The 27,741-nt window shown below is 46.7% G+C and overlaps 1 protein-coding gene across 1 annotated transcript in view; it reads left to right on the top strand.

The window, feature by feature from the left end:
- LOC138267253 (extracellular calcium-sensing receptor-like) overlaps positions 1 to 23,940 on the top strand; it is a 32,956-nt gene extending 9,016 nt beyond the window's left edge. The window contains exons 3-5 of the mRNA XM_069216110.1: positions 16,979 to 17,173; positions 22,793 to 22,916; positions 23,012 to 23,940. Coding sequence (XP_069072211.1) covers positions 16,979 to 17,173; positions 22,793 to 22,916; positions 23,012 to 23,940 — 1,248 coding nt within the window. The remainder of the gene's footprint in view (positions 1 to 16,978; positions 17,174 to 22,792; positions 22,917 to 23,011) is intronic.
- Positions 23,941 to 27,741: the final 3,801 nt, after the last annotated feature.

Here is a 27,741-nt window from a genome sequence, read left to right as displayed (position 1 = left end):
TGCATGCTTTAGTGATAGAGGTCCATGCAGGTCTGTGAGTGGTGTCCATGCATTGGTATGGCATGCAGGGCTTGGCATTGGGATAAGTGAGATGTGATAGTTGGGTGTGTGGGAAGTGGTGGAGTGATGGGAGTGAGGGTGAGGGTGGGGGTATGTGATGGCATGCAGGTAGAGGGGTAGTAGTAGTAGAGAGTTGACTTACCAGAGTCCAGTCCTCCTTCTACTCCGGCCAGGTCCTCAGGATGCATGATTGCCAAGACTTGCTCCTCCCATGTTGTTAGCTGTGGGGGAGGAGGTGGGGGTCTACCGCCAGTCCTCTGTACAGCGAGTTGGAGTCTTGCTGCAATGAAACGTACCTTAACCCGTAGGTCATTCCACCTCTTCCTGATGTCATCCCTAGATCTTGGGTGCTGTCCTACGGCATTGACCCTGTCCACGATTCTCCGCCAGAGCTCCATCTTCCTAGCTATTGATATCTGCTGCACCTGTTCACCAAATAGCTGTGGCTCTACCCTGATGATTTCCTCCACCATGACCCATAGCTCCTCCTCTGTGAATCGGGGGTGTCTTTGTGGTGCCATGGGTGTTGTGTGAGGTGTGTAGGTAATGGTTTGTAGGGTGATGTGTTGGGGTGTGTGATGTGGGGTGCGTGAGTGGTGTTTGGTTGTAAGTAGTGCGTGTCTCTGGTTTTGTCTGTGGTCTTGGTGTCTGTCTCGTGCCAATGGTTTGTATTCGTAAAGGGCTGTGTGTAATGCAGGTGTGTGTTTTATAGTGGTGTGGGTGTGGTGTGTGTATGGTTGTCAGGTGTGTATTGTTTGAATTGTCCAATGTGGTGTTGTTTTGTATGTGTGTGTGTATTTTGAGCACTGTGCTATGTACCGCCAATGATTTACCGCCATTGATTGTCCACCGTGGTGATTCGTGGGTCATAATGTGGTGGGCGTAGTTCTGTTGGCGTAACGGTATGAGTTTTGATACTGACACTTTATCACTGACCTTTGGGCTGGCGGATTTGTGTATGTGGCTGAATAGTGACGGATTGGTGCATGTGTGTCATAATGTAGTGAACGGATATCTGCCGCCGCGGCAGAATGTAGGCGGCAGTCAGCGTGGCGGTAAGTGGGTTTTACCGCCAAAGTCATAATGAGGGCCTATATATTTATCTGTAAAATAACACTAAAATGACAATGATCCAATAAAAGGAACTGGAGAAATGAATTTTTTAAGAATAAATGTTTTTTTTATCGCATGGAAACTAAAAGCACCAATCTGGACATCTGGCCTCACTCCACCAGGGCAAAGTCAAAATTTGAGGCTGACCGCGATGGAGCACTGCTCGTTTACAGTGAGCGGGATGCCTCTGTGAAAGTTTTACCTTCGGACTTTGCCTTCATTACGACCCTGGCGGACAGCAGTATTTTGGAGAAAGGTACTGCCAACAGGCTGGCGGTACCTTTCCCCAAAATATGACATTGGTGGTTTGGCTCAAGCCAAACCGCTAATGTACCACTTTGTCTGCCAAGGCAGTAACAGCCACCGGGCTGGAGACTTCAGTCACCAGCCAGACGGCCATCACTGTCCCACCCGCGGGATTATGACCCCGCCTTACGCCATCATTTTCATGGCAATCTTACCACCACAAAAACCATTGAGGTAGGCACTGTCAGTGCCAGGGAATTCCTACCCTGACACTGATAGGGGTCTCCCCTGCCCCTCCCCAGAGTCCTCCCCCACCACCCCCTCCCCTTCCTGACCCCTCAACATACACACACATTCACGCATCAACATACACACGCATACAAACACTCATACCCACATTCACCCACACATGCATACATTCATTCACACACACAACACACACTGACTTACATTCTAGCACACACACATTCATACCACACAACATACACGCACACTCACACCCATTCACACCCATTTATGCACACACGCATTCTATACGCCACACACCTGCCTGCACGCAAACAATCACATACACACACACACCCCCACACACACAACACCCCCCTCCCCTCTTGAAGCACCCGACTTACCTGCTTGAAGCGGGTCCTCCGGCAAGAGACGGGATGCGGCACTGCTGCCAGCAGCAGCGTCCACCAGCAGAACACCGCCAGGCCATATCATGGATCATGATACGGTCTGCGGCGGTCTACTGGCATACTGCTGCTCCTGGTCAGCAGCGCCACCTTACCGCCGTCCGCGGCCATGACCGTAGCTGGAATTCCGCCAGCCTTCTGGCAGAATTCCGGCTATGGTCATAATATGGCAGACAGTAGGTAGCCGCAGTGACAGTGTTTTGGTGGCCGTCGCCGCGGCGGTAGCCAGTCATTACTGCCAATGTGATAATGAGGGCCATAGTCTTTTTCCTGAAGATTTTCTCACTCGGGCTCCGGAGCTTTTCAACGGGAGGATCTTGCAAGTCAGGCCTGGTCATAGACGACGTAAGTTCTCCAATCTTCTCCAAGCATCTGAATCTTCTTCCAGAAGGTCTTTGAAGGTCATTTAGGAGTCCACAACTCACCCCAAGGTTCCAGAAGCTGTGAGTTGCTCCTTGAGGGGTAGGACTCCAACTCTCAGAATGCACCTAGTTCAAATCCAAAAATGATCGCTAGCCACTGGTCAGCTGGTCAGTTTCTTCAGGGCTTGATACAGGGGACTCTTGTCAGCTATTTTCTACCTGTAGGAAACAGGAAGTCCCTTCTTGAACCAGTTGAACACAGGCAAAGTTATTTTTTAGTGAAGTCCAAGTGTGCAGCTTATGCAGTCCTTTAGAGGGCAGTGTCCAGGTGCAGGTCAGGGGTCCAGCAGGGCAGTCCTTGTTGTTGTTGTTGTTCCTGGTAGGGATCTGAGGTGGGGGTGAAGCTCTGCTAATGATATCCTTGCTCCTGGGGTGGAAAGCAGGGGGCTCTTGACCAATCACGTGCAGACCACCACCCTCTTGAGTGACCACTTCCTGGGAAGTGTGACAAAAATTAATCCCAGGGAGAAACAGTTTCCCAAGATCCAAGATGCATAAACATTCGGTCTCAGAGGTTAGGTCTGGCTGAGCCCACCCACTGGTGTGGCTAAGTTCCCTTAACACACCCCTCTCCAGCCCTCTCCTAATAAAATCGGTGGGGCACCTGGCTGTCTGGGTTTGCAGGAAATGGGGGAGGTACAGATGCTGTCCTAAATATCCTTCTCTCCTTTGAAGACAAGTTTGGCTACTCTCCCTCTATCCTGCTCTGCCATCTGCTGGGGCAGGTCTCCTCCCCCAGGCAGTTCGCTTGTGTTCAGCCCAGGCCACTTCACACCTCAACAAGGCGGCCAAGCCAGGCTGCCAGAGGCTGACCAATCAGAGAAGGGCACTACATAGCTGAAGTTGGCAACTTTCAACCAGAGTTCTAAAACACTTTCCCTGAACTAATTATATTAAATTCAACAATGGCAAGTTGTTGGATTTATTACCACAATCAGTTTGATGCCAAACTTGAAATAGTTAGCTCCTTTTGGGACTTTATCAATTAAAAATAGAGTCTCCCAATTTTAGCCTATGGAGCCTATTCCCTACAGTGAGAGAAAATTTAATTAGGTTATTTTCCCTCACCAGGGTTTATAAAACATTTTTATAAGGTCGCTGCTTATAGTTATATAACACCCAACCCTGGGGGCACCCAGGGCACACCTTAGGGGGTGACATGATAAAACATAAGGTAGTTTAAGACTTTTAACTCCAAAGTCGAATTTAGGGTTATCTTTAACTTAAAAGCAGCCAGCAAATCAGGCCTGCCTTTAAAATGATGCTGGGCAGCACAGCAGTACACCTAGGGGTGTACTACCTATGCTGGGGTCCCTAAACCTACATGCCTTTCCATATACTAGGGACTTATAGGTAGGTTGGTACAGTTAATTATAATGAGCCTAATTTTCATATGTCATTTTAATCAGAGCACAAGCCCTAGGACAGTTTAGCAGTGCTCAGGGTAGCATCAGAGTCAGGAAAACACCAGCATAGTGAAAAATGAGGGCAATAGGTTAGGGGCTTCTGCAATCAGCCCAGTTTCCTCACACACCCGGAACCTGGACCTCTTGTTTGGATGGCCACACTTGTGTAAACGGTTAAGCCTAGTGACTCCAACCACTCATGTACTGTTGGAGGTGAGGGAAGCACCCATTTCAAATATATTTCCAGCTGAGCCAAAATAATTAATAGAACAAAAGCAACCTTTGATTCTTGTGGATTCTTTTAGACTGCCCTCCATCGTCTAGCACCCCAAAATTACTAAGGAAAAGCTTACCTCGGCTTCTGGGCTGACCATAAGCACCTTACCCACTTCTTGCCAGTAATGGTGGAAAATGGGACGCTGCCAAAACATGTGGGCATCATACACCCTCTCTTCATCATGAGGATTGATAATTTATCCTGGAGACATTTAGGAGTACTCAGCGAGTCCCAGATTGGTGCAAAGGCATGCCTAGTGTCCGCCGGACCTGATACCAAAGCTTGCAGGCCACCATCAAGATCTTTAGCCTAATCTTTTTAAATAATTTTGGGTGACGGAATTTAAATAAAAAGTTATCCCCTTCCTTAGGGAAATGCTTTGTTATGGCCTTGAAAAGGGGAATGAAGCCGGAGTTGTCACTCTGTAGCCCTCTTATATTCTTTAACTTAATGCCATGTAACATTTATAAAGATCAGGACTTTCAATACCTCCCTGATCTCTCTTTCTACATAGTTTCTTCCACTTAATTTGGACTCCTCGCGTGCTGGACAAAGCTACTCAGTTCCCCGGTAACTTCTTAAACCAAACCGATTTAACTATTAAAGGGATCACAATGAAGATGAAGTTGAACTTTGGAAGTATAGAAATCTTCAGAATATTCGATCTACCAATGAAGAAGAGCAGGAGCCTCACCCAGCTCTTTAACAGTTTTCTGATGCCTGTCATTAAATTGTTAAAGTTGACCTGTGCAACTTCATTTAGGTTAACCATTATCTGGATCCTTAAGTACCTTATCTCCAGCTTAACCAGGGGGCTATTATAACTGATGTTCCATTGCATAATCATGTTTTTTTGCTGTTTGACTGAATACCCAGCTACTTTCGTAAACTCCTCTAATGAGTTCAAAATACTTTGAAGTGATCAAGCCAAGTCTATTGTGTACGCCATTTAATCATCTGCATGAAGTACCACTTTTTTCTCCCATCCCTTGTATTCAAAAGGAATAATACTTTGATTCAACCTAATCTTAGTGCCAGGGGCTCAATGTACAGATTGAAGCGGAGGGGGGAAAGCGGGCAGCCCTGACGTGTCCCTCTACTGATCTTAATTTGCTGAGAGAGATTACTGTTGATCAATAACTTGGCTACTAGATTCTCATATAAATCCCTAATTGCTCTCCAGAAGACATCATCACATTTAAAGAGGTCAATTAGCATGTGCAAAAAAGGCCAACTCACTCTGTTGAAGGATTTAACCATGTCAAATGTAAGTACTGCCAGAGGGAGATTGTCCTTAACTGCCAGGTCTATAGCACCCACAAGATCATGCATGAACTCAAAGAGTTGTCTTCCTGTAATAAAACTCTTTCGGTCTTCATGGACTAGTGAACCAATCACCTTCTTGAGCTGCTTTCCTAGAATATGAGTATAAATCTTGTAGTCTGAGTTTAAAAGAGAGATAGGCCTGTAAGATTCACATAATGCAGGATTTTAATTAAAATTGGAATTAATTAAAATTAGGCTGACAATGGACTATTCCCAAGACTTTGGCACGTCTAATCCTTTAACAAAAACAATATTTGTTACCTCCGCCATGACTGGGGCCAACTCGTCCTTAAGTAAGATATAGAGCTCATTAGGTAAGCTATCTGGACCAGGTGTCTTCCCCCTCTTAAGGCTCTTTATTGCTTCATACAGCTCCTCCATATTAATGTCTGCTTCCAACTCCTGCCTAAAGTTGTCTTCTAAACATGGGACATCCTTCTCAGCAAGGTATTTTGGAGGAAAATACCACTGTTGGCATAGTTACCCCCCCACCTTTTGCCTAGTGTTGATGCCAACTTTAATTAACAGTGGGACCCTGCTAACCAGGCCCCAGCACCAGTGTTCTTTCCCTAAAACTGTACCTTTGTTTCCATAATTGGCACAGCCCTGGCACCCAGTAAAGTCCCTTGTAAAAGGTAGCCTTGGTACCAGGGGCCCTGTGGCCAGGGAAGGTCTCAAAGGGCTGCAGCATGTATTATGCCACCCTGTGGACCCCTCACTCAGTACATTCACACTGCCTTGCAGCTTGTGTGTGCTGGTGGGGAGAAAAATACAAAGTCGACATGGCAATCCCCTCATAGTGTCATGCCCACAAACCACTGCCTGTGGCATAGGTAAGTCACCCCTCTAGCAGGCCTTATAGCCCTAAGGCACGGTGCACGATACCACAGGTGAGGACATAGATGTATGAGCACTATGCCCCTACAGTGTCTAAGTCAATCCTTAGAAATTGTAAGTGCAGGGTAGCTATATTAAGTATATGGTCTGGGAGTCTGTCAAAATGAACTCCACAGTTCTATAATGGCTACACTGAATACTGAAACGTTTGGTATCAAACTTCTCAGCACAATAAACCCACACTGATGCCAGTGTGGGATTTATTGAAAAATGCACACAGAGGGTATCTTAGAGATGCCCCCTGTATGTTAGCCCTACTGCTAGTGTGTGACTGACTGGTCTGTGCCAGCCTGACACTTTCAGACGAGTTTCTGACCATCTGGGGTGAGTGCCTTTTTTGCACTCTGTGATCAGAAACAAAGCCTTTCCTGGGTGGAGGTGTTTCACACCTCCCCCTGCAGGAACTGTAACACCTGGCGGTGAGCCTCATAGGCTGGTGTTACAGTGCCCCAGGGCGCTCCAGCTAGTGGAGCTGCCCGCCCCTGAACGAAGTCCGGAGGGATAATGAGAAAAATAAGGAGTCACCCCCTCAGCCAGGTCCACCCCTAAGGTGACCAGAGCTGAAGTGACCCCCTCCTTGAGAAATCCTTTATCTTGCTTTGGAGGATTAGGACCAATAGGGATAGGGATGTGCCCACCTCCCCAAAGGGAGTGGACACAAGGAGGGTGTAGCCACCCTCAGGGACAGTAGCCATTGGCTAATTTAGTATTTAGGGGTGACCCTGAACCCAGCTCTTTAGATTCCTGACGACCTCACATGAAGAAGGACTGCTGGGCTGACATCCCCGCAGAGAAGAGAAGGAGATACCAACTGACTCGGCCTTAGCCCTACTGGCCCGTCTCCTGCTTCAAAAAGTTGCAAGAAAAGAAGCAATGCGTTCTGCAGGACCAGCAACCCCTGAAAAGCCTCCAGGGGTCTGCCTGCATCACGAGAACCAAGAAACCCCTGTGGACAGCGGACCTGTCCAAAAAGAACACAAAGAAACCATTTTTAAAGGGACTCCCATCTCACTCCAGAAGCGTGAGTCCAAAACTACTCTTCACCCGACGCCCCTGGCCCATGCCCAGAGTAACCAACTACCCAGAGAGGACCCCCAGGTGATTCCAACCAAGGGTTCACTCCGGGCTGACCTCACAACCCCCACGACGACACCTGCAGAGAGAATCCCGAGGACCCCCCTGACCGCGACTGCTCGGGACAAAGATATCCGACGCCTGGAGAAGCACTGCACCCTTAGCCCCCAGGCTTGAGAACAAATGACCACCGCTGCACCAACAGCCAGTAGGCAGCTCTCATCACTGCCCAGTCGGTGGCTTGCCCGAGAAGCCTCCCCCTGTGCCCTGCCTGCAACGTCTAAGTGACCTCCTGGTCCCTCCATTGAGTTCTATTGAGAACCCAACACCCTGTTCACACACTGCACCCTACCGCCCCTGTGCCGCTGAGGGTGTGGTTTCTGTGCCTGTTTGGGCCCCCCCCAGTGCTCCTTCAAACCCCCTGGTTTACCCTCCGACAACACGGGTACTTACCTGCAAGCAGACCAGAACCGGAGTACCCCCTGTCTCCTTAGGTGCCCACGTTATTTTGGCTCCTGTTTGACCTCAGCACCTAACTGGCCCTGTGATGCTGATGCTGGGTGTTTGGGGTTATCTTGAACCCCCAACAGTGGTCTGCCCTCCGACAACACGGGTACTTACCTGCAAGCAGACCGGAACCGGAGTAACCCCTGTCTACATAGGCCCCCTTGTTATTTTGGCTCCTGTTTGACTTCTTCACCTCACTGGCCCTGTGTTGCTGGTGCTGGGTGCTTGGGGTTATCTTGGACCCCCAACGGTGGGCTATCTATGCCCTGGAGACTAAGGTGGTCATTATGACTTCGGCAGTCTTTTTCCAAGACTGGCGAGGGACCACCGTGCGGAAGACCGCCAGTGGTGGCGGTTTGCCGCTCGGCCTATTATGACCGTTGGCAGCTCCTCGTCCTTTTACAGACGGAGAGCTGCCAACAGCCATACTGGCGAGAGGCGGGGAAGTTGAGGTTGCTCCACCTCCACCACCACGCCAATAGAACACCGCCCAGCGAATCACGTCCTGTGATTCGCCGTGGCGGTGTTCTGTTGACGGTGTGGTGTCGGCGGAGCAGCCCCCATGGCTCCCGTCCCCTCCCGGAGGATCGTCGGACCAGGTAAGTCGATCGTCTGTGAGGGGATGGGGGTGGGGGGTGTTGTGTGTTGTGTGCGTGCATGGGGGTGTGCGCGTGTGTATGTTGAAGGGGTGTGTGAGTGCGTGTATGTTGCGGGGTGTTGTGTGTTTGAGAATGAGTGCGTGTATGTCTGTAGGTATGTCTGTATGGATGTGTTCGTGTATGTTTGAAAGTGGGTGTGCATGTCTGACTGTGTGTGTGGATGTTGGCGTGTATGTCGGTGTGTGTGCGTGTATGTGTGTTGGTGGTGCCTTCGTGCATGTCGTGTGTGTATGAATGATGTTATGTTGGGGGTCGGGGTGGGTAGGGGGGTCCTGCCACCTTTGGGGGGTGGTAGGGGTGGTGTGGGGTAGGGGAGGGAGTATGGGTGGGGTTGGGGGGCGGGGGAGACCCCTATCAGTGTCAGGGAAGGAATTCCCTGGCACTGATAGTGCTTACCGCCATGGATTTCATGGCGGTTTCAAACCGCATGAAATCCATGGTGGTCAGCAGGGTCCAAATCCCGCTGGCGGTATAGTGACGGCCGCCGGGCTGGAGACCCAGGTCTCCAGCCCAGTGGTCGTCTCCGCCCTGGCATGCGGAACGGAGAAGCGGCGGATGACCATGGCGGTAACCGACATGGTCATAATACAAACAAAAAGACAGCCAGCCTGTTGGCGGTCTTACCGCCGCTTCTCCGCCTTCCGCCAGGGTCATATTAAGCCCCTAAACCTGTAAGTGTGGTACTTACCTCTAAAACTGTACTTTAGTTACCTCCCCCTGGAACTGAAGAAAATTGCACTATTAAAATAGCTCATTGCCATTTAAAAAAAAACTGTGTACATTGTGGATTTGATTCAAAGTGTTGAACTTACCTATGCCAAGTACCTTTCATTTAATGTACTTACCTTCTAAATGAATCTTGTGGTTCTAGAAATAAATTAACAAAGAATATTTTTCTACATAAAAACCTATTGGTCTGGAGTTAAAGTCATTGAGTGTGTGTTTCCACTTATTGCTTGTGTGTGTAGAACAAATGCTTAACACTACCCTATGATAAGCCTAACTGTTCGACCACAAAACAACAAATAGAGCATTAGTATTATATATCTGATGGGGACTTATAATTGCAGATTCCTTACCTTTGAATTTCCCCAGGCGTAAGACTGGATCCAGAAAGTTTTTCTTCGAGCAGTACCTCTGCGCGCCGTCAGGTGGCGTCGGTCGACTCTGCAGGCGTCGTTGGTGTCGTGCTCGCCGTGATGACATCGCGATCGTATATAGGTGCCATCCCGGTGCACTGACGTCAGTACTTTTCTTCCCGCGTCAGCCTACGCGCACATCCGGAGAAGAGCTACCTCAGTCATTTTTTTCACTACGTCGACATTTTTGTCGTATTTTTGACGAGTTCATGGATGCGTCGAGTGATGTGCCGCAAGACCAGATTCAAGCCCTGCGACTCCTGTCACCGGGCTATGTCGGTGATGGATCCGCACCTCGTGTGCTTATGGTGTTTGGAGCAAGATCATGACCCGAAGTCGTGCTCCAGTGTCGGGCCATGAACTCGAAGACTTTGAGGGATCGGTCCCTAAAGCTCATGGCGGCCCGACACTCAAATCCGCGCGCTCACGGTCCCGTTCGAGAGGAAGGTCTTTAGAGCAGCTGCGGAGTCTCAACCACCCTTCGTCCTCCAAGTCATCGGGACATTCGGGTCACACAAAGAAGAAGTCGAAGAAAGACAAGCGTTCTTTGACTTTACCCTGTTGATCGGATGATACGACGTAGGAGGAGCGTCGATCCTCCAGGCCTCCGTCAACGGAGCCTTCTTCTGGGTCGGCTCTGCGATTCCCCGACTGCCTGGGAGCCGGAGCCACCCCCACCCAACTCAAAGAGTTTTACGAGGCCATGCGCCTCATTTTTAGGCAGTCCGACCCACCTTCGGAGCCTTCGGGCACAGATGAGTCGGTTGGGGTCTCTTCGTTTTCAAAGCCGTTGGCTTCGGCCTTGGATCCGGAGGGCCCCTCCGGATCCAATCGCAGATCCGTCCCGACGCTGGTCATGTCACGGCGACCTTTCCCGGCATCGGGTCAGATGTCGACGCTCCCGACACCGGTTGGGTTCACAATTGACATTGATCCCATACTCATACCTGACGACCCAGAGCCGGAATGATGTCGATCAATGCTGATTCCATTCTCTATGGGCTCTCCTGGGCCCAGGGTTGATCCAGACCCTTATTCTTGTGGGTATGGATACGGGTAGAGTATGGAGGGGTCGCTGGAACCTTTAGAATACCAGCTTGACCCACAAATGCACTTGGTGCAGGATTTGGGTGATGCCAGTGGACTAGACACCTCTCCTGACACTGGTATGCTCTCTCCTACTGGTGTGGCTACTGAGGAGGGTGCTTCTTACTTTATGGTGGTGAGAAGGGCTGGTGAGGTCTTGGACCTCGAGCTTCCTTCTGAGGTAGTTAGTCCTAACATCCTAACCGACGTGCTTCAACGGGGTCTTCCTCTTCCGAGCCCCTTTTACCCTTCAATTGAAGCACTGACAGATGTCCTTTTGTGTACTTGGTCCAGACCATCACAGGGGCTCCTGTGAATAGGACGATTGCCGGCTGCCATCGGCCTGCGCCGTCAGACCCAAAATTCCTGACCCGACACCCCACGCCTGAGAGCCTTGTCATCCAGGTTTCTTCTTTATCTGGGAATTCCCTGCCGCACCCCCGGATAGGGAATCAAAAAGACTCAATAATTTGGGGAAGAAGTTGTTTTCTTCCAACAGTCTAGCGCTGCGGTCCGTGAACACCACATGCATTTTAGGCTGCCATTCCCATACTCTCTGGGATACGGTTGCGCAAGTGCAGCCTGCAGTTCCGGAGGAGGCCCAGACTGTCCTGTCCCAAGCCGTAACAGATGGGAGGGGTGCAGCTAAGTTCATGATTCGTTGTGGACTGGATACGACCGACTCTTTGGGCAGATCGGTTGCATCAACGGTGGCATTGCGACGCCACACCTGGGTGAGAACGTCTGGCTTTTCGGGAGATGTTCAGCAATCCTTGATGGACATGCCCTTTAATGGCACACGTCTCTTCGGAGACAAGGCAGACTCGGTGCTCGAGCGCTTTAAGAATTGCCAAGCCATGGCCCGGTCCGTTGGCCTCGTGCCCACGCCTAGTCCCCAGCAGTTTGCCTTTACCTCTTTCGTGGCTACGGAATGGGCACCCAACCGTGTCCTTTTCCACCTGGCCACAGACCCACGCATCCTGTACAGCCTCTGTGCGGCCACGGACGTGGGATCCCACGTTCCTTGGGATTAGGGATCCAGCGGGTCGCCCAGTCCACTCCCAACCCCTCCTCAGCCTCCAAGCCTTCCTAGTCCACAGGTACATCAGGAGCAAGTAGGTGGCAGGATACGCCATCACCTGCCCCAAAGGCAAGCCATTACCTCGGACAGGTGGGTACTCCAAATTGTCAGATGGAGCTACTCCCTCCCCTTCGAGACATCTCCTCCAGCCATGCCACCTTCATACAGTCAGATATCGGAAGATCATATGGCGCTTCTCTGTGAGCAAGTCCAACCCCTTTTGGCCAAAGGAGCTATAGAGGGGGTTCTGTTGCCAGAAGTAGGTCTTTGTTGCTATTCCCGATACTTTCTGGTTCTGAAAAAGGACTAAGGTCTTCGACCTATATTAGATCTTCGGTCCCTCAGACTTTTCCTAAAAAAGGAGAAGTTCAAAATGTTGACATTGGCTCAGGTCCTATCTGCCCTGGATCCCGGAGACTGGATGGTAGCATTGTACTTGCAACACGCATACTTCCACATTCCCGTCTTGCCGGCCCACCAGCGTTACCTACGATTCGTGGCAGGTCACGAGCACTTTCAGTTTACCGTGCTCCCCTTTGGCCTTACCAGTGCCCCTCGGGTATTCACGAAAGTGATGGTAGTGGTGGCAGCTCATCTGCGCAGGTTAGGGGTCCCAGACTTCCCCTACCTCGACGATTGGCTGTTGAAGGTGAACTCGCCCCAGACAGTTGTCTCCCACCTCCAGACTACGGCGAACCTTTTGCATTCGCTGGGGTTCACTGTTAACATGCCGAAGTCACATCTGACTCCTTCTCAGACGCTCTCTTTCATCGAAGCTAGTCTGGACACAGTGCAGTTTCGGGCATATCCTCCCGAAAAGCGAGTCCAGGATATTCGGGCTATGATACAGATTTTTCAGCCTGTATCCTGACTCTGAGGCTGCTGGGCCTCATGGCCTTCTGCATCCTGCTCATTCAAAATGCCAGATGGCAAATGCAGACTCTGCAGTGGGACCTGAAGTTCCAGTGGGCGTAGCATCAGGGGAATCTCTCCGACAAGGTCCAGATCTCAGAAGTGACTGCGAAAGACGTGCAGTGGTGGTTAATAAATCAGGATTGGGTCCAGGGCAGATCCCTCTCCTTTCCCCAACCAGATCTTACGATCGTGACAGATGCGTCACTTTTGGGTTGGGGTGGCCACATGGGCGAGGCAGAGATCAGAGGTATCTGGTCTCCGGCTGAAACCGGTCTCCATATCAATCATCTGGAGCTCAGAGCGATTCAACTAGCATTGAAAGCATTTCTTTCCTCCCACAAGGGGAAAGCAGTGCAGGTGTTCACAGACAACACCACCGCTATGTGGTATTGCAACAAACAAAGCGGAGTGGGGTCGTGGACTCTTTGTCAAGAAGCCCTTTGTCTCTGGACTTGGCTGGAACATCTGGGCATTTCCCTGGTGGTTCAACACCTGGCAGGCTCCTTGAACGCCAGAGCAGACAAACTCAGCCAACGATTCATGGTCGATCATGAATGGCGTCTCCATCCGAAGGTGGCGCAAGGTCTCTTCCTGCAGTGGGGAGAACCTTGGTTAGACTTGTTCGCCTCGGTAGAGAATGCGCAATGTCATTTGTCTTGCACGTTGGAGTTTCCAAGGGGGCACTCGCTCGGCGACTCTCTTCGGCGTGAGTGGAACTCAGGCCTCCTGTACGCCTTCCTGCCAAAACCACTTCTGCCCAGAGTTCTGAAGAAGATCAGGCAAGACCGGGCCCAAGTAATACTGGTGGCTCCGGACTGGGCACGGAGAGTCTAGTATCCGAGCTCTTGAACATGGCCATAGCTCCTCTGATCAGACTGCCTCTTCGGGAGGATCTTCTATTGCAGCAGCACAGGAAAGGTCTTCCACCCGAACCTGTCAACTCTGCGACTTCCTGCGTGGAGAATGAGCAGCAACAGTTGACGTCTTTTGACTTGCCACCTGAAGTCTGTGACGTTATCTTGGCAGCTAGATGTCCCTCAACCAAAACCGTATATGCCTGTTGTTGGAAGAAATTTGTGGCATGGTGCATCGACAATTCTGTTGATCCTCTATCTGCTCCTCTCTCTCAAGTTCATCTCTTTATTCTTTCTCTTGCCCGGCAGGGTTCCACTTTGGGCACTCTTTAGGGATATCTCTCTGCTATCTCTGCTGCTTTAGGTCACCTGATCAGCCTTCCTTATTTAAATCTCCCATAGCTGGGAGGTTTCTTAAAGGCCTCACACATCTTTTTCCTCCTATCAGATTCATCATGCCCCAATGGGATCTCAACCTGGTCTTAACTTACCTTATGTGTACCCCGTTTGAACCGCTTCACAACTGTCCTCTAAGGCTCTTAACTATAAAGACTGTCTTTCTAGTTGCCATTACTTCTGCCCGCAGAGTTAGTGAACTCCTTGCTCTGTCATCTAAGCCACCTCTTCTCTCCACATACCCCTGACAAAGTGGTGCTTCGCACGAGGGCTTCTTTTCTACCCAAGGTAGTGACACCCTTCCATGTCTGACAGTCCATCACATTGCCTACCTTTTATGCACCCCCACATCCCTCTCATGAAGAGGAGAGACTCCACCGTCTGGACTCAAAAAGAGCATTGGTGTTCTATCTTGATCATACCAAAGACTTCTGGGTAGACGATCAACTCTTTGTGGGATATGTGGGTGCAAAGAAGGGGAAGGCATGAAGAAGATGACCATTTCAAGATGGGTATTTTTATGCATCAAAATGTGCTACGTTCTGGCTAAAAAGCAACCCCATGAAGGTTTGCAAGCTCACTCCACCAGAGCTACTGCTGCTACCACAGTGCTAGCACAGGGCGTTCCAGTCCTGGATATTTGTCAGGCAGCAACATGGGCATCTCTGCACACTTTTACCAAGCACTTGTTCCTGGACAATCAGGTCCGAAGGGACAGCTACTTTGGCCGTTCGGTCCTGCAGGACTTTTTGGTGTGATCTTAGTTTGCAGGCCCACCACCGGGGATGGTATTGCTCGGGTATCTATTCAAAGGTAAGGAATCTGCAACTAGAAGTCTCTATCAGATGTACAAGTTACTTACCTTCGGTAACAAAATATCTGGTAGAGACATATTCTAGTTGCAGATTCCTTACCTACCTGCCCATACTACCCGCACTGCGAACTGATTTCTAGGGACAGGAACTTTCCCTTGAGGGCCCTACTTTTGGCGCACCACTCTCAGTGTTCTTCATGGCTCCACACTACTGGTGTGGAAAGTTGTGAAAAGAACCTGACATCAGCGTGCCGGGGTGGCCCCTATATACGACCGCGATGTCATCACGGCGAACACAATGCCAATGACGCACATTGATTCAACCGACGCCACCTGACTGTGCGCAGAGGTACTGCTCGAAGAAAAATTCTCTAGATCCAGTCTGACGCCTGGGGAAATTCAAAGGTAAGGAATCTGTAACTAGAATATTTCTCTACCAGATATTTAATTACCAAAGGTAAGTAACTAGTAAATTATTGCCTCTGTCAAGCCTCTTGGGGAACCCCTGGACTCTGTGCACACTATGGGGGTCATTACAACCCTGGCGGCCGGCGGTACACTGTGTTCTGCCAGTGAATTATGACCGTGGCGCATTAGCCACGGCCACACCGCCTGCCCCTTTACTTGACCGCCAGGCGGTCATAATCCCCAGGGCAGCGCTGCAAGCAGTGCTGCCATGGGAATTATGAGTCCCCAACCGCCAGCCTGTCCATGGCAGTAAACACCGCTATGGAAAGGCTGGCGGTAAGGGGGACTTAGGGTGCCCCTGGGGGCCCCTGAACTGCCCATACACTTGGCATGGGCAGTGCAGGGGCCCCCAGACACAGCCCCATCGCGCATTTCACTGCCTGAATTTCTGGCAGTGAAATGCACGACGGGTGCTGCTGCACCCGCTGCACATCAACATTGCCGCCGGCTCTATTATGAGCCGGCTGCAATGTTGATGTGACTTTTCCACTGGGCCAGCGGACGGAAACGCTGTTTCCGTCCGCTGGCCCAGTGGAAATGTTAAAATAGGGAGTGTGGCACCCGCAGCTTCGGCGGTCTTCTTGCAAGACCCCCGAAGTCGTAATGAGGGCCTATATCTCATTTTGACATAGTATATACAGAGCCAGCTTCCTACAGTATTCCTTTATCTGATAACCAAATAACTCTATGTCATTTGGGTATAACATCTGAAAAAAAGAGGTAAAGGCCTGTTCTATCTCTCCATCATCCATGCAGTTTCGACCTGTGTCCTCATCCAGAATAGTTTTAATATTATTTCTTGTCTGTTCAACCTTCGTCTTCCAGGCTGGTAACTTACCACACCCCTCACCATAATCATAATGGGAGAGCCTACTAAATTCCCATCTTTTCCTAATTTTGATTTTTAAGACAGTTTCAAGGTCAATTCTGGCCACCTTGATCTGCCCTCCTATCTTAAGTCATTTCTGTTCATCCCATGACAAATCAGCATCCTGCTGCAGCTTGCGAATAGTAGACTCAAGTTCTCTAATTTGTTTTCTTTCCTCTTTGTAAGCATATCGTGTGTTTTTTGTATTAGAACAACTCTCCATGTATTCCCTCCTTAATTTTCCCTTAACGTCTTCCATTTTGTAGTTATTATTCCCCATTTTCCCACCACTCCCCCGATGCCTCCCCTATTTAGAACAAAAACATGCAGCTATGTGTGCAGAGATCTCTGTCGCTGTGGTGGAGATCTCTGTAAAGAAAGGGCAGGAGAGGCAGAGTTAGGGATCTCCAACCATAGGAATGTATTTAGTAGTAAGTAAATAGTACTCTGAGTGTATTACTTTACCTCCTCCAAAATACGGTTTGTGAATTGGGCAGAAAGCCTTCTCGAGCAAACATCCATGTGAGAGAATGCTGTCCAAATCACACTTAATCAAAATAATGAACGTGCTTGACATTAACAAAGGAGGTGCTAATATTGTGGGAACTTTGAAATCTCAGCTCCAAATTTTCTTCCACTATCTAGCTACTTCACTATGTGAAGAATCTCCATTTTCAGAGAAGAGCTGATGCAGACTTGTTCTTTGATGAGCGTGGAAATCCAGCAGCCGTGTACGATATTGTCAACTGGCAGAAAAGTCCAGAGGGAACTCTAAAACCACAGAAGGTTGGAAGCTACAATGTCAGTGCCCCTCCAGGCGATGTTCTCTTCATTAATACCAGCACTGTCTTTTGGCCTGCTGGTAAGAAACAGGTAGGTGGTGGAACGTAATACATATGTTAACTTAATCATTCCCTCTAGGTGCATTCAAGGTAACATTTGTTTAATAAGATCATTGTTAGGCATTCACAAGAGATATAAATAGCAATTAAACATAAAAGTGTTAAGTTAAGCATTGAATTGTGGCAATAAAACACAAAAGTACTACAAATATATTAAACATTTAGGACATGTGAATTAGATCCAGTAAATGCATAAGCCCTTGGAGACACAAACTCTATATGGATTAACCAATATAAATTAGGCACATAGACTGTTGGAAATGGCCCTCTCTGCAGGCCAGCCCCATACTTTTTCTCTTTTTCCCTCTGCTTTTTGGTGGATTACTTTTGTTGGCCTTAGGACTTTGTGCACTTTACCACTGCTAACCAGTGCTAAAGTGCTTGTGTTCTTTCCCTAAAACATGATTTGATTGGCATATACCCAAGTGGCATATTTAATTTACTTGTAAGCCCCAAGTAAAGTGCACTATATGTGCCCAGGGCCTGTAAAGTAATTGCTAATAGTGGGCCTGTGGCACTGCCTGTGCTCCCCACTTAAGTAGCATTTTAAGAGATGTACCAGGCCTGCCATTGCAGCCTGAATACAGTAACACACTGCCATGTTGACATGGAATTTAAAGGTGCTGGGTAATGAAAAGGTAGCACATTTACGTTTAAGTTTTATATGTTTTGGTAGTAAAATCTCCCATATTCATTTTAACTACTGAGGCCTACCCCTCTTGCAGGATATAATTTGGGATTGTTTAGTACATTTAATTAGCTGTAACTTCTGGTTGAGGGTAGATAGATCTGTCATGTTTAGTACCTAAGTAATTGTAATGATAAATCCTCTTTAATGGTAAATTCAGATTTATTGTTACAATTTTGAAAATGGCACTTTTAGAGAGTTGTCATTTTCCTGCTCTTAGCCCTGTTGGCCTGCAGCCTGTCTCTGATCACTTGTCTAAGGGTGGATGACAGCTGGGCTTTGTGTATTCACTCTAGAAGGCCGCATACAATGGGAGCTTAGTAGTGACTTGATCCATCCACATCCTGTTGGGCCATCCTGGGCAGGATGGGAGGGAGGAGCTGAGCACAACCTCTTACCTACACCTGAATGTGCGGTGTCCTGACCCCACACAAAGAGCTGCATATCCCCCCTGTAGTGGGCAAGAAGGGAGGATCTCTGTGCACTTCAAAGGCTTCTTTGAAGTCTCTCCCAATTCAAAGGCACCTCTGGGTACAAGAACTGGACCTTAAACACTACCAACTCAGTACACGATTGGACCTGTGGATACTTTGCTAGAAAAAGGACTGCTGTGCTGCTGAGGGACTGCCCCTCTGCTGGACTGCTGCTTTGGAAGAACTGCTTTCTTGCTGTGCTGACCTGATTCTTGCTGCCCTCCTTGCCTGGGTCAGAATAACAGGAACAACATCACTTGAATCCAACATACAGAGTAGCTCCAATGGGCAGCTGTCTGGTCTTCTGTTTTTTGAAGTCTCAAGGACACAAAATACTTCCAACCAACCTAACTGGACTCTCTGTCTGTGAGCCTGACCTGCTATGTGGGGCCATCCTAGTCCTGGACCCTTGGTGGTAAATCTCAGGTGCTGCTCCAGCAGAACCACTGCATCCCCACCGTACCGTGGGCAGAACTGGCACTTTTCCACCATTGCATGGATAAAACCAGTGCATCACTTCCAAAACCAGCACAGCACCTTTTTCTTTGGCGCAAGGCTCCTGCTTTTCTATTGATGAAAGCCTCAATGACTACGACAAACTCTGCATCGAAGCAACTGTGCTTATCATAACTAGTGCACCGCCACAACATTGATCACTTGTCTAAGATCATGCACACAAACTCCATCACACCTCGGCTCCGACGCATAACTGCCACTGAGTGGGGAACTTGGACACATCTCCTTGACTGCGTGGGTAAAATCAATATATCTCCTTGATGGCGTGGTTCGGAACCACCACAATGCTTCCGCCCTGGAATTTCAAGGACCAAAAGGGGCCCTGTAGCCAGCCCACACTCCTTCGTGGTCAGCCTGAACTTTTGACTTTGTCCCGGTACTCTGCGACCAGATAGCTCAGTTGGCACTTTTTGCTTCTAAGCACTTTTCTACAGTTCATTCTTTAAAAATTCATAACTCAAGTTCTGCTAATTTGATTTTTGTTGTTTTAGTCTTGTTTTATTTATTACATTAAGTTCTATTTTACTAACCAGGTGAGGTATCTTCTTGTGTGATGTTTTCATTGTTTTGCTGAATGAAGTGTTGCACAAATACTTTACACATTGCCTCTTAAATTAAGCCTGACCGCTCTGTGGCAAGCAAGCAGGGGGTGTGCACAGGTTTTTTTATGGTGTGTTTGTGACTTTACCCTGACTAAGATTGTGGTTCCTGCGTAGACAGGGTGAATATCAACAACATTAACCTAATTGAGAGGCAAATACCACACTCCCTCCCTTTTTCCCCCATTTTGTCACACTCTCTAATCTCAGTAACCTCAGAATACAATATTGCTGGTATCTCCTTTAGGACGACATTGTTAAGCTGAGTAGCACAATATTTCTTACATATTCAAAATGTCAGCCAATTTTAAATAGCGAGGACTTGTCCCTCCCTTGGTTACATTCATGTTAAGGCTATTTGCCAATTCCAATGCTCCACTGAACAGCCACAATATTGACATGGTACAGGCCACCAAATATCTTAGCCATCATATCACTTGATGGAACCAATCTACATCATGAATTTTATTAACACACCCTTACCGTGGTCTGTTTTTCAGTGAGGGATCATATCCCTATTGCCTACTCCAGGTCTTTGGCTAGTTCGTCATCATTTCTCACCCATTTTACCTCCTCTTCGCCCTGTTCCACCTTGTCTGTGACGCAGCTGTCAACAGGCGGTGGCCTGCTACCAAGCCAGTGTATGGCTGTTTGCCTTTTGGCAAACATAGTGCCCAACATCATAAAATTCCTACCTAGGCAACCTTTTTTCTTTTTCAGGATTAACTCTAGTAAGCACAACTTCGACTTGGTTTGAAATGTTCCTTCTGTACACAATGGCTGAGCATACCAAGTACCTCAGTCCAAAAACCTTTTAGCATTTGGCATCCCTGTGTAACATGTATGAAATCAGCCTCTTCGAGTTGCCATCCAGGTGTGCATCTGGGGTAGATTTTACACAGTTTGCTGAATCTTCATGAAAATTTCAAAAAAATCTGGCCCGTGATTCTTGTTGCGTACTGGACGTTTCAGGGTGATCCGTCAAGCAGGGACCAAGAAAAAGGAGGCTTAAAAAGAATTGTGTTTCCCATGTTAATTCCCATAGGACCTGTCTAGAGCACGAATCACTGGGCGTAATTAGACTAAGTTTGGCAGAAAGCTAGCTGGTGGTACGCTAATTGTGCTTTTTGTTATTTGGTGTAAATCCATTCAGTAGTTTAGGAGAAATGTAAGGGTAAATAGATTTGTATATCTCTGGCCATGAATAATTCACGAAATTCATAAATTTTCAAGAATACACGTGCGAAAAGAAGCGTTGCTTTGGGCTGACCACAACATGACTACAAAACTGTGACTGCCATTTTATTTCACGGGACATGGTCCCCGTGGTTGAATATTCAAATTGAAAGTGGCAAAAGGGGTCAGCGTGAACATACACTGACCCCAGGGGTTTGATATAGGTGTGTTTTAGAGGCAAATTATAGGTTTAATATAATTTGGCATCACAGTGTGCGATAGTCGTGAAATTTCATGCATTTTCATGAATATCCGTGAATTATTGGCAAAATATTCGCAATTATTGAAATATTGAAACAAAAAACCACAGACTCATTCATACACTAATTCATCCACTTATACATGCATTAAAAGGCTTAGGTGCCCACTCACACACCCACTCAGGCACTCATGCACCCACTCAGACCCACTCATAGACTCCCACACGCACTTTCAGACCCACTCAGGCACTCATGCACCCACTCATACATCCACTGACAGAGACAGGCCCTGTGAGCAACCTGCTCTGCGCACGGCCAAAAGCCATGTGTGGCGTGGGGTTGGGTGGTTATAAGGGCTTGGCTGGAAGGCCACATGCGGCGGGGTTTGGAATAACGTGTAGTAATTTAAATTACTTTACGTTGAAAAAACGTAGAAATTCACTGAAAAAAAGCAAAGGTTACATGGACTCTATAGTTAGGTTCTGAATTTACTCATACAAAACCATAGAAATTAAGCAGTTATAGTTAGAGTTCTGTCAAGTAACTATAGCTCGCGCCCTAAGGTAACTATAACTCGCGCCTTTGTCATGCACAGCTAATGACTCCACAAATGATGTCACTGATGAGATCTTGTATGGCATCTTTGATATCACTGCAATGTTTGCAATAACATTATTGATAAGAAAACTGTGCATGGCAAGGGTGCAAGTTACAGTTACCGCAGGGCTCGAGTTATAGTTACTTGAAAGAACTCTAACTTTAACTGCTGAATTTCAGTGGTTTTGTACGACTAAATTCAGAACCTAACTATAACGTCCCTGTAACCTTCGTTTTTTTCAGTGAATATATATTATTGTAAGGGAGGTTTCTGTACCTCTGGGAAAGTGGTTCAGATTTTGCTTCCTGTGTGAGCTAACGGAGAATATTATAAAAAGTGACCCAATGCTCCGGCACCCCTCAAAGGCCAAGATTCAGTTTTCTGAATATAAGTCTGCTGGTGTCTGTTGTCTTCTTTTGGGCTATTTGTACGAAGGGTGGCATGCTCCAAATCTGCATGTCAGGTGCAGATGGCGGGAGTTTTATAAGCTTTTTTACCACCTTCTCCCAGATTACACAAACATTTTAATTCTAAAGGGCAATTGAGTTTGAACACTCCTGTCTCCCATCAGTAAGTTCTGTAAAGGGATGTTCTCATGCGTTCCTTCCAAAAATCTATTTTCCCAACTCTTGCCTCTCATTTAGCTATTGCACAGTGGGTTGCAAGTAGGTTGCCATACATTAAAGGTCCGTAACAGGAAGGTCCAACTCCCTTTCTACCCCAATCTTTCTTCAGCGAAGTTAATTTGACTCTTCTTCTTTTACCTGCCCAGATCCGATCCACCAGCAGTCGGTCCAATGCTGTAAACACCTTCTATGGGATCACATACATAGCACCCTGATATATGTAAAGACAATGTGTCAAAAATACCATTTTATCCAGGGCCACTTTACCCATCACTTTATCTCTAACATATTCCAAAATTTGGTGGAGGGCCAAAGCCCAAACACCAGTCTCCCTATATTTAACCTATGGCTATCAGTGTCTTAATACTTCTTAACTATTCATTATTTGATCTGATTACTTTAATGATATAAAGAGATGGGGCTATATCCACCATTGTATAAATGTATAAAAGTAGTTCTCTGTCTACAAATGTCATGCCTGTATAAGGGCAATGTCATACATGTTTGGTATAGATGGGTTATTCCTAACATCAAGTTAGACCTTGGAATCTGCTATTGGTCTCATGTATTAGACTAACACTTGTGTGAACCTTAAATTCCACTTTCAGCTCATATAAAATGTATTCTGTAGTCATCACTGCTTTTGATTATTAGGTACCTCTGTCTGTATGCAGTCCCAGCTGTCCTTCTGGCTCATGGAAAGCTGTTCAGCCAGGGCAAGCTATCTGCTGTCATCTCTGTATCCCATGTGCCCAGGGGGAGATTTCCAACCAAACTGGTAAGTGTTCCAAAAGCAATGAAAAACACATGTGCTGTCTGATAGGGAATGCAAACAGAGGCCCCTTCTTAATTCTTGATTCCTTGCTATTCTAGATTCTATTGAATGCTCCATGTGCCCATGGGATCAGTGGCCCAATGAGAAACAAGACAAATGTAAAGCGAAGACCATTGACTTCCTCTCTTATGGGGACCCTTTAGGAGCCACCTTGGGAGCAATCAGTTTTTTATTATCAGCAGTACCTGTTGCTATCCTAGGACTCTTCATTCATCACAGGAACACCCCTATCGTCAGAGCTAACAACCGGTTTCTCAGTTATCTTCTTCTTCTGTCTTTCGTGTTGTGTTTTCTCTCCTCTTTGTCTTTTATTGGTTTACCAAACAAAGAGAAATGTCTTCTTCGCCAGGTTGCATTTGGGTTCAGTTTTGCTCTTTGTGTCTCTTGCATCTTGGCCAAAACCATCTTAGTAGTCATTGCCTTTAGTGCCACCAAACCCAACAGTGACATCATGCGAAGGATTGGGTCCAGATTGTCCTACATAGTGATTAGTGTCTGTACAACCATTCAGGTTCTTATAAGTGTCATTTGGTTAACCTTCTACACACCTTTTTCGGACTATAACATTCACAGTCATCCTGGAAAGATAATAATTGAATGTAATGATGGGTCTTCCTTTGCTTTTTGGTGCATGCTGGGATATCTTGGGTTTCTTGCCTCTATCAGTTTCATTGTTGCTTTTCTTGCAAGAAAACTGCCTGACAGCTTCAATGAGGCTAAATTCATTACCTTCAGCATGCTTGCTTTCCTAAGTGTTTGGACCTCTTTTATTCCAGCCTACCTTAGCACCAAGGGAAAGTACATGGTGGCTATGGAGATTTTTGCTATCCTATCATCCAGTGCTGCCCTTGTTTTTTGCATATTTGTACCAAAATGCTATATAATCCTGTTTAGGTCTGAGAGAAACACAAAGCAGTTTCTCATGAGCCGAGGGCCAAGTGACAGCAGCAAGATTAGAAGAAGCTGAAACCATGGTCCTTCATCATCATCTATATTATTAAAATATTTTGCATGCATATGCATTTTAGAACTGAATGAAACCAGATTTTGAAGCACAGTTTTATATGTCCTTTTACCTCTCAAGCCTTAAGGGTCGTAAAGTAGCAACTTTCTTAAATAAAGCTACAGAGTGATAAATAACAGGGTGTCCTTTTTCACAATGAAACGATTATGAAGATTAGATAAATCTATGTCTAAGTCACTGTTTACTGAATATTGTTCATTTCAAAACTAATAAACTGTAAGGAAAATAATACAAGCAGAAACATGGGTTGATCCTTTAGGCAGGCAAACCTCTATGCATCTAGAAGTACAAACACAAGAGTGTCATGTTGTCTTTACAGTTCATGTGTTGCAGACATCTGCCACTATATTCATCCATATTGGCCACTGTTTTAGGTCATACCCTGGGTGCTCATTTGTGACATGTAAGGATTTGCTGTTCTATGAGAGAAAAGCGTATCATGGCTGCTATCAAGTATACCTAATCTCAGCACAGTATTGTTTAATAATAAACAAATACCATAATTCTCCCCTAGCCATTCTGTGTCCTAGAAAACCTGAGTATGTTGTGTGACATTGTACATGAACACCAGCTGTTTCAGGGTGACCACAAAAGCAACAAACAGATGAGCTTGAGTGAAAAGGCAATGAAGGGGTGGAAGGATGCCTTGGAATGATTTTATGAAAAGGTTTTCCTTTTAGCACATCTGCAGGTTTTTCATAGTGTGATGATCTTCTCTTCCATTTTGTTGAATGATGATATTTTTCCACAGTTCAAAGACATAGTCAAAGTAAAGAAAACTTGCTATCTAACACGAGGGGGCAAAAACATCAGTGTGAAAAAACAAGTTCGTTATTTTTGTAGCTTAGAAACTCTAGTAGATACTCAGAGCTGATTCAAAGATTGATGGACACACTTCAAGACCACTGAACTGGCAGAAGCAAATTCTCTGCCACACCAGCCTTTCACTAAATTCCCTTTCAGGTTAACTACAATTGTCCATGTACAGTGGCAAGCATTGCCATTGCAGGAACTGCCATAAGTGAAGAAAATGGTGGACAGTAAATAAACCACCACCCCTCCAGTGCTCCTTTCCTCTCTCTAACCTACTGCATTCTCCATTTCTTGATTCCCTATTTCCTTCTTTTACCTTCTGACTTTAATTGACCTTTCCTTGTTAGAGGAAAGGCTGCAATAAATATTAACAAGGAAAGGTGAATTAAAGTCAGAAGGTAAAAGAAGGAAATAGGGAATCAAGAAATGGAGAATGGTCAATCCATGTTCCTAACCACCTGGGTAATTACTCTCACTGACTCTGTCTCCTCACATGTGCTCCTCCATAGCTTCCAAATATTTCTTCCTTGTAAGTTCAATGCTTACTGTTCCCACAACCATCTTTACTGCTCTGACTTGGTGTGAACGAGTGATGTCCTACTGCTTTACTTAAAAGTTTGTTACTAGTTCCTGTGTGATTTGGGAATTCCTTATTCCTTGTTTTATTAGTACCTGTTTTCCTACTGCAGCTTATCTGCTCCTGTTTCCTGTTGTTATAACCCTTTGTTGCTATTGTATTCCAGTGTTTCTAGTTATTGCAAATGGGTTCTGCCCATTTACTACACCCAGATTATTTGCTTTTTGATCAGCCAGCTTTAAACTTTTTACTGTGTGTGGGTCTCACTACTTATATCTCACCCGCGGTAATCACATAGTATATGGGCTGAACATGTTTACCATCAGTGTCTGCCTTTTAAGGCAAGGCTCCTGTGATGCAGCTAGGAAATAGGGCACTTGACTGGTTACATGTGAATAAGTGTACATGCTGTGTACAAGTTTGTGGGCTATGCATGTGAGACTATTGATGTGCACATCCTGATCTCTGCACAGGTAGCCTCGTGCAGAGGGGACTCTTGAAGGATAGATATTAACCTGGGATAGGCCTTATAATAGAAGTTGGTACTCACAGTTAAGGTCATTAGGGTTTACTGGTTTATCTGCAGTGTCACTATATTATACACATGGAAAAAATCTGCCTTAAAGTGCAGTTTTACTTCCCTTAGGCCTACAAAGTCCAGTAAGATATCAAACTGTGGAGAAACATGTACACCACGTTTGAATATGCAGGTCCCAAGAACCTACATGTGCACCTTATAGGTAGTCCTGTATTGTCATATTTATCTGATTCAGCTCAGGGTCAAATTCAAAGCTTTTGTCCCACTGCCGGGCTAAGTTAAATACTCTGTTCCCCAGAAGAGGGAACAAAAAAAGTAATGAAGAATGCTTCACTCAGCTCCTGAAGCAGAAGGGACAGGCAAGAAAATCTGCATTTGTTATTTAGCTGTCGTACTGTACCAAGGTTTGGGCAGTCCAGACCTTCAGAGCCAACACAGGAGGGGGCTTCCTTTGAACATTTTGGCAGAAAAGTCCCCAGCAGTGATGCCAGGTAGGGGCAGAGGTGAGTCACACAGAGGAGATGTGAACAGTAATTACTTGATGGCACCCTCTTGAATTGTCCCGACATGCTGTACAGGAGAATTGAAATGAGGTGGTGGACAGATGTGGCTCCCTGGGATTGGTCAGGAGTGCCTGCCTTCTAGAAATTTCCAACTTCACTTAAAAATTCTTGCACATGGGAGAGAAAGAGAGTTTGACTCTGGCATTAGGCGGCAACACAATGGAAAGCTAGAAGGACAAACTCCATGATGCCCTATTTGAGTAAGAACACTTCATATAGCTGACCCCAGGACTAATGGGTCCCTCCAGGACCAGTGAGACTGGTTTCCTTACACCTCCTAAGGACCACTTAGGGGCAGATCTGGGCTTCTGTAGACCAGCAGGAGGAGTGGAGCACTAGAGACAAAGGAAATGAGAATCGCTGGGTTCCGCTCTTGATGGGATCCAAAGATCCAGCAGGGCAGCTTAGAATCAACTTCTTGAGCTGCCCCAACGAGGACGGAGGCGATGACACAAGTGGGACAGAACAACCTCTTTAAAAAAAAAGTTTTAAAAAAAGGGAGATGCAAGTTTGCAAGCCAGAAGAACAAATTGAGTAGAGTTGCTACAACATTTTTTACCTTACCATGGAGGGAGCACCCCATAATACGCTCTCTGCTCTCCTTGCGGTAGCCCCAGGATGGCAGGGGCATGATCAGTGTTCACAAAGGATTGTTTAGGAACAGCAGGAGTGCAGTAGTTCCCCTTGACTATCTTCTGGAAATCAACACTATGTCTCCCATGTCAAAGAAAGCATGACCTGGGGAGACTTGCTTTCATTTTCAGTCATTCATAAGGCTGGAATTTTTGTTTTATAACCTAAGAAGGCAGCAACCTCTAGGGGTTGTTTTTATTGATGTATTTTATTTGGTCTGAATATGTAGACAAAACACACAGACACATATTATGTTAATTTTGAATGCTTTATTAACAATGTATTGCAGACAATGGGTTTTGGTACCCATGGAAATGTTTTATTAGTAGTAATGATTGCATTTAAAAATGGTTAATGATTATGCTGATATAATGATCATTTTTGAGATGTGGAATTTGGTCTTTTAATGTGGTGACCTCGTGACAAAGCCAATAGGCCTGCTTTTTTTTAAAGATGTTTTATTTGATATGGGTGTGGGAACGGGTAATTTGATTTTGGTTGTCATGACCCAGTAGGGGTCAAATGTGATTTCAGAATGTCACCTAAGGTATTTCAATCTGCTCTGTGGCTTTCACAGAGCTCAAGATGTGCCATCACTCAAGCCCTCATCACCCACTGTC

The sequence above is a fragment of the Pleurodeles waltl genome, chromosome 12, assembly GCF_031143425.1.
Source record: "Pleurodeles waltl isolate 20211129_DDA chromosome 12, aPleWal1.hap1.20221129, whole genome shotgun sequence".
Lineage (NCBI taxonomy): Eukaryota > Metazoa > Chordata > Amphibia > Caudata > Salamandridae > Pleurodeles > Pleurodeles waltl.
The sequence above is the reverse complement of the archived record's forward strand: the minus strand, read 5'-3'. Positions and strand labels throughout refer to the sequence as shown.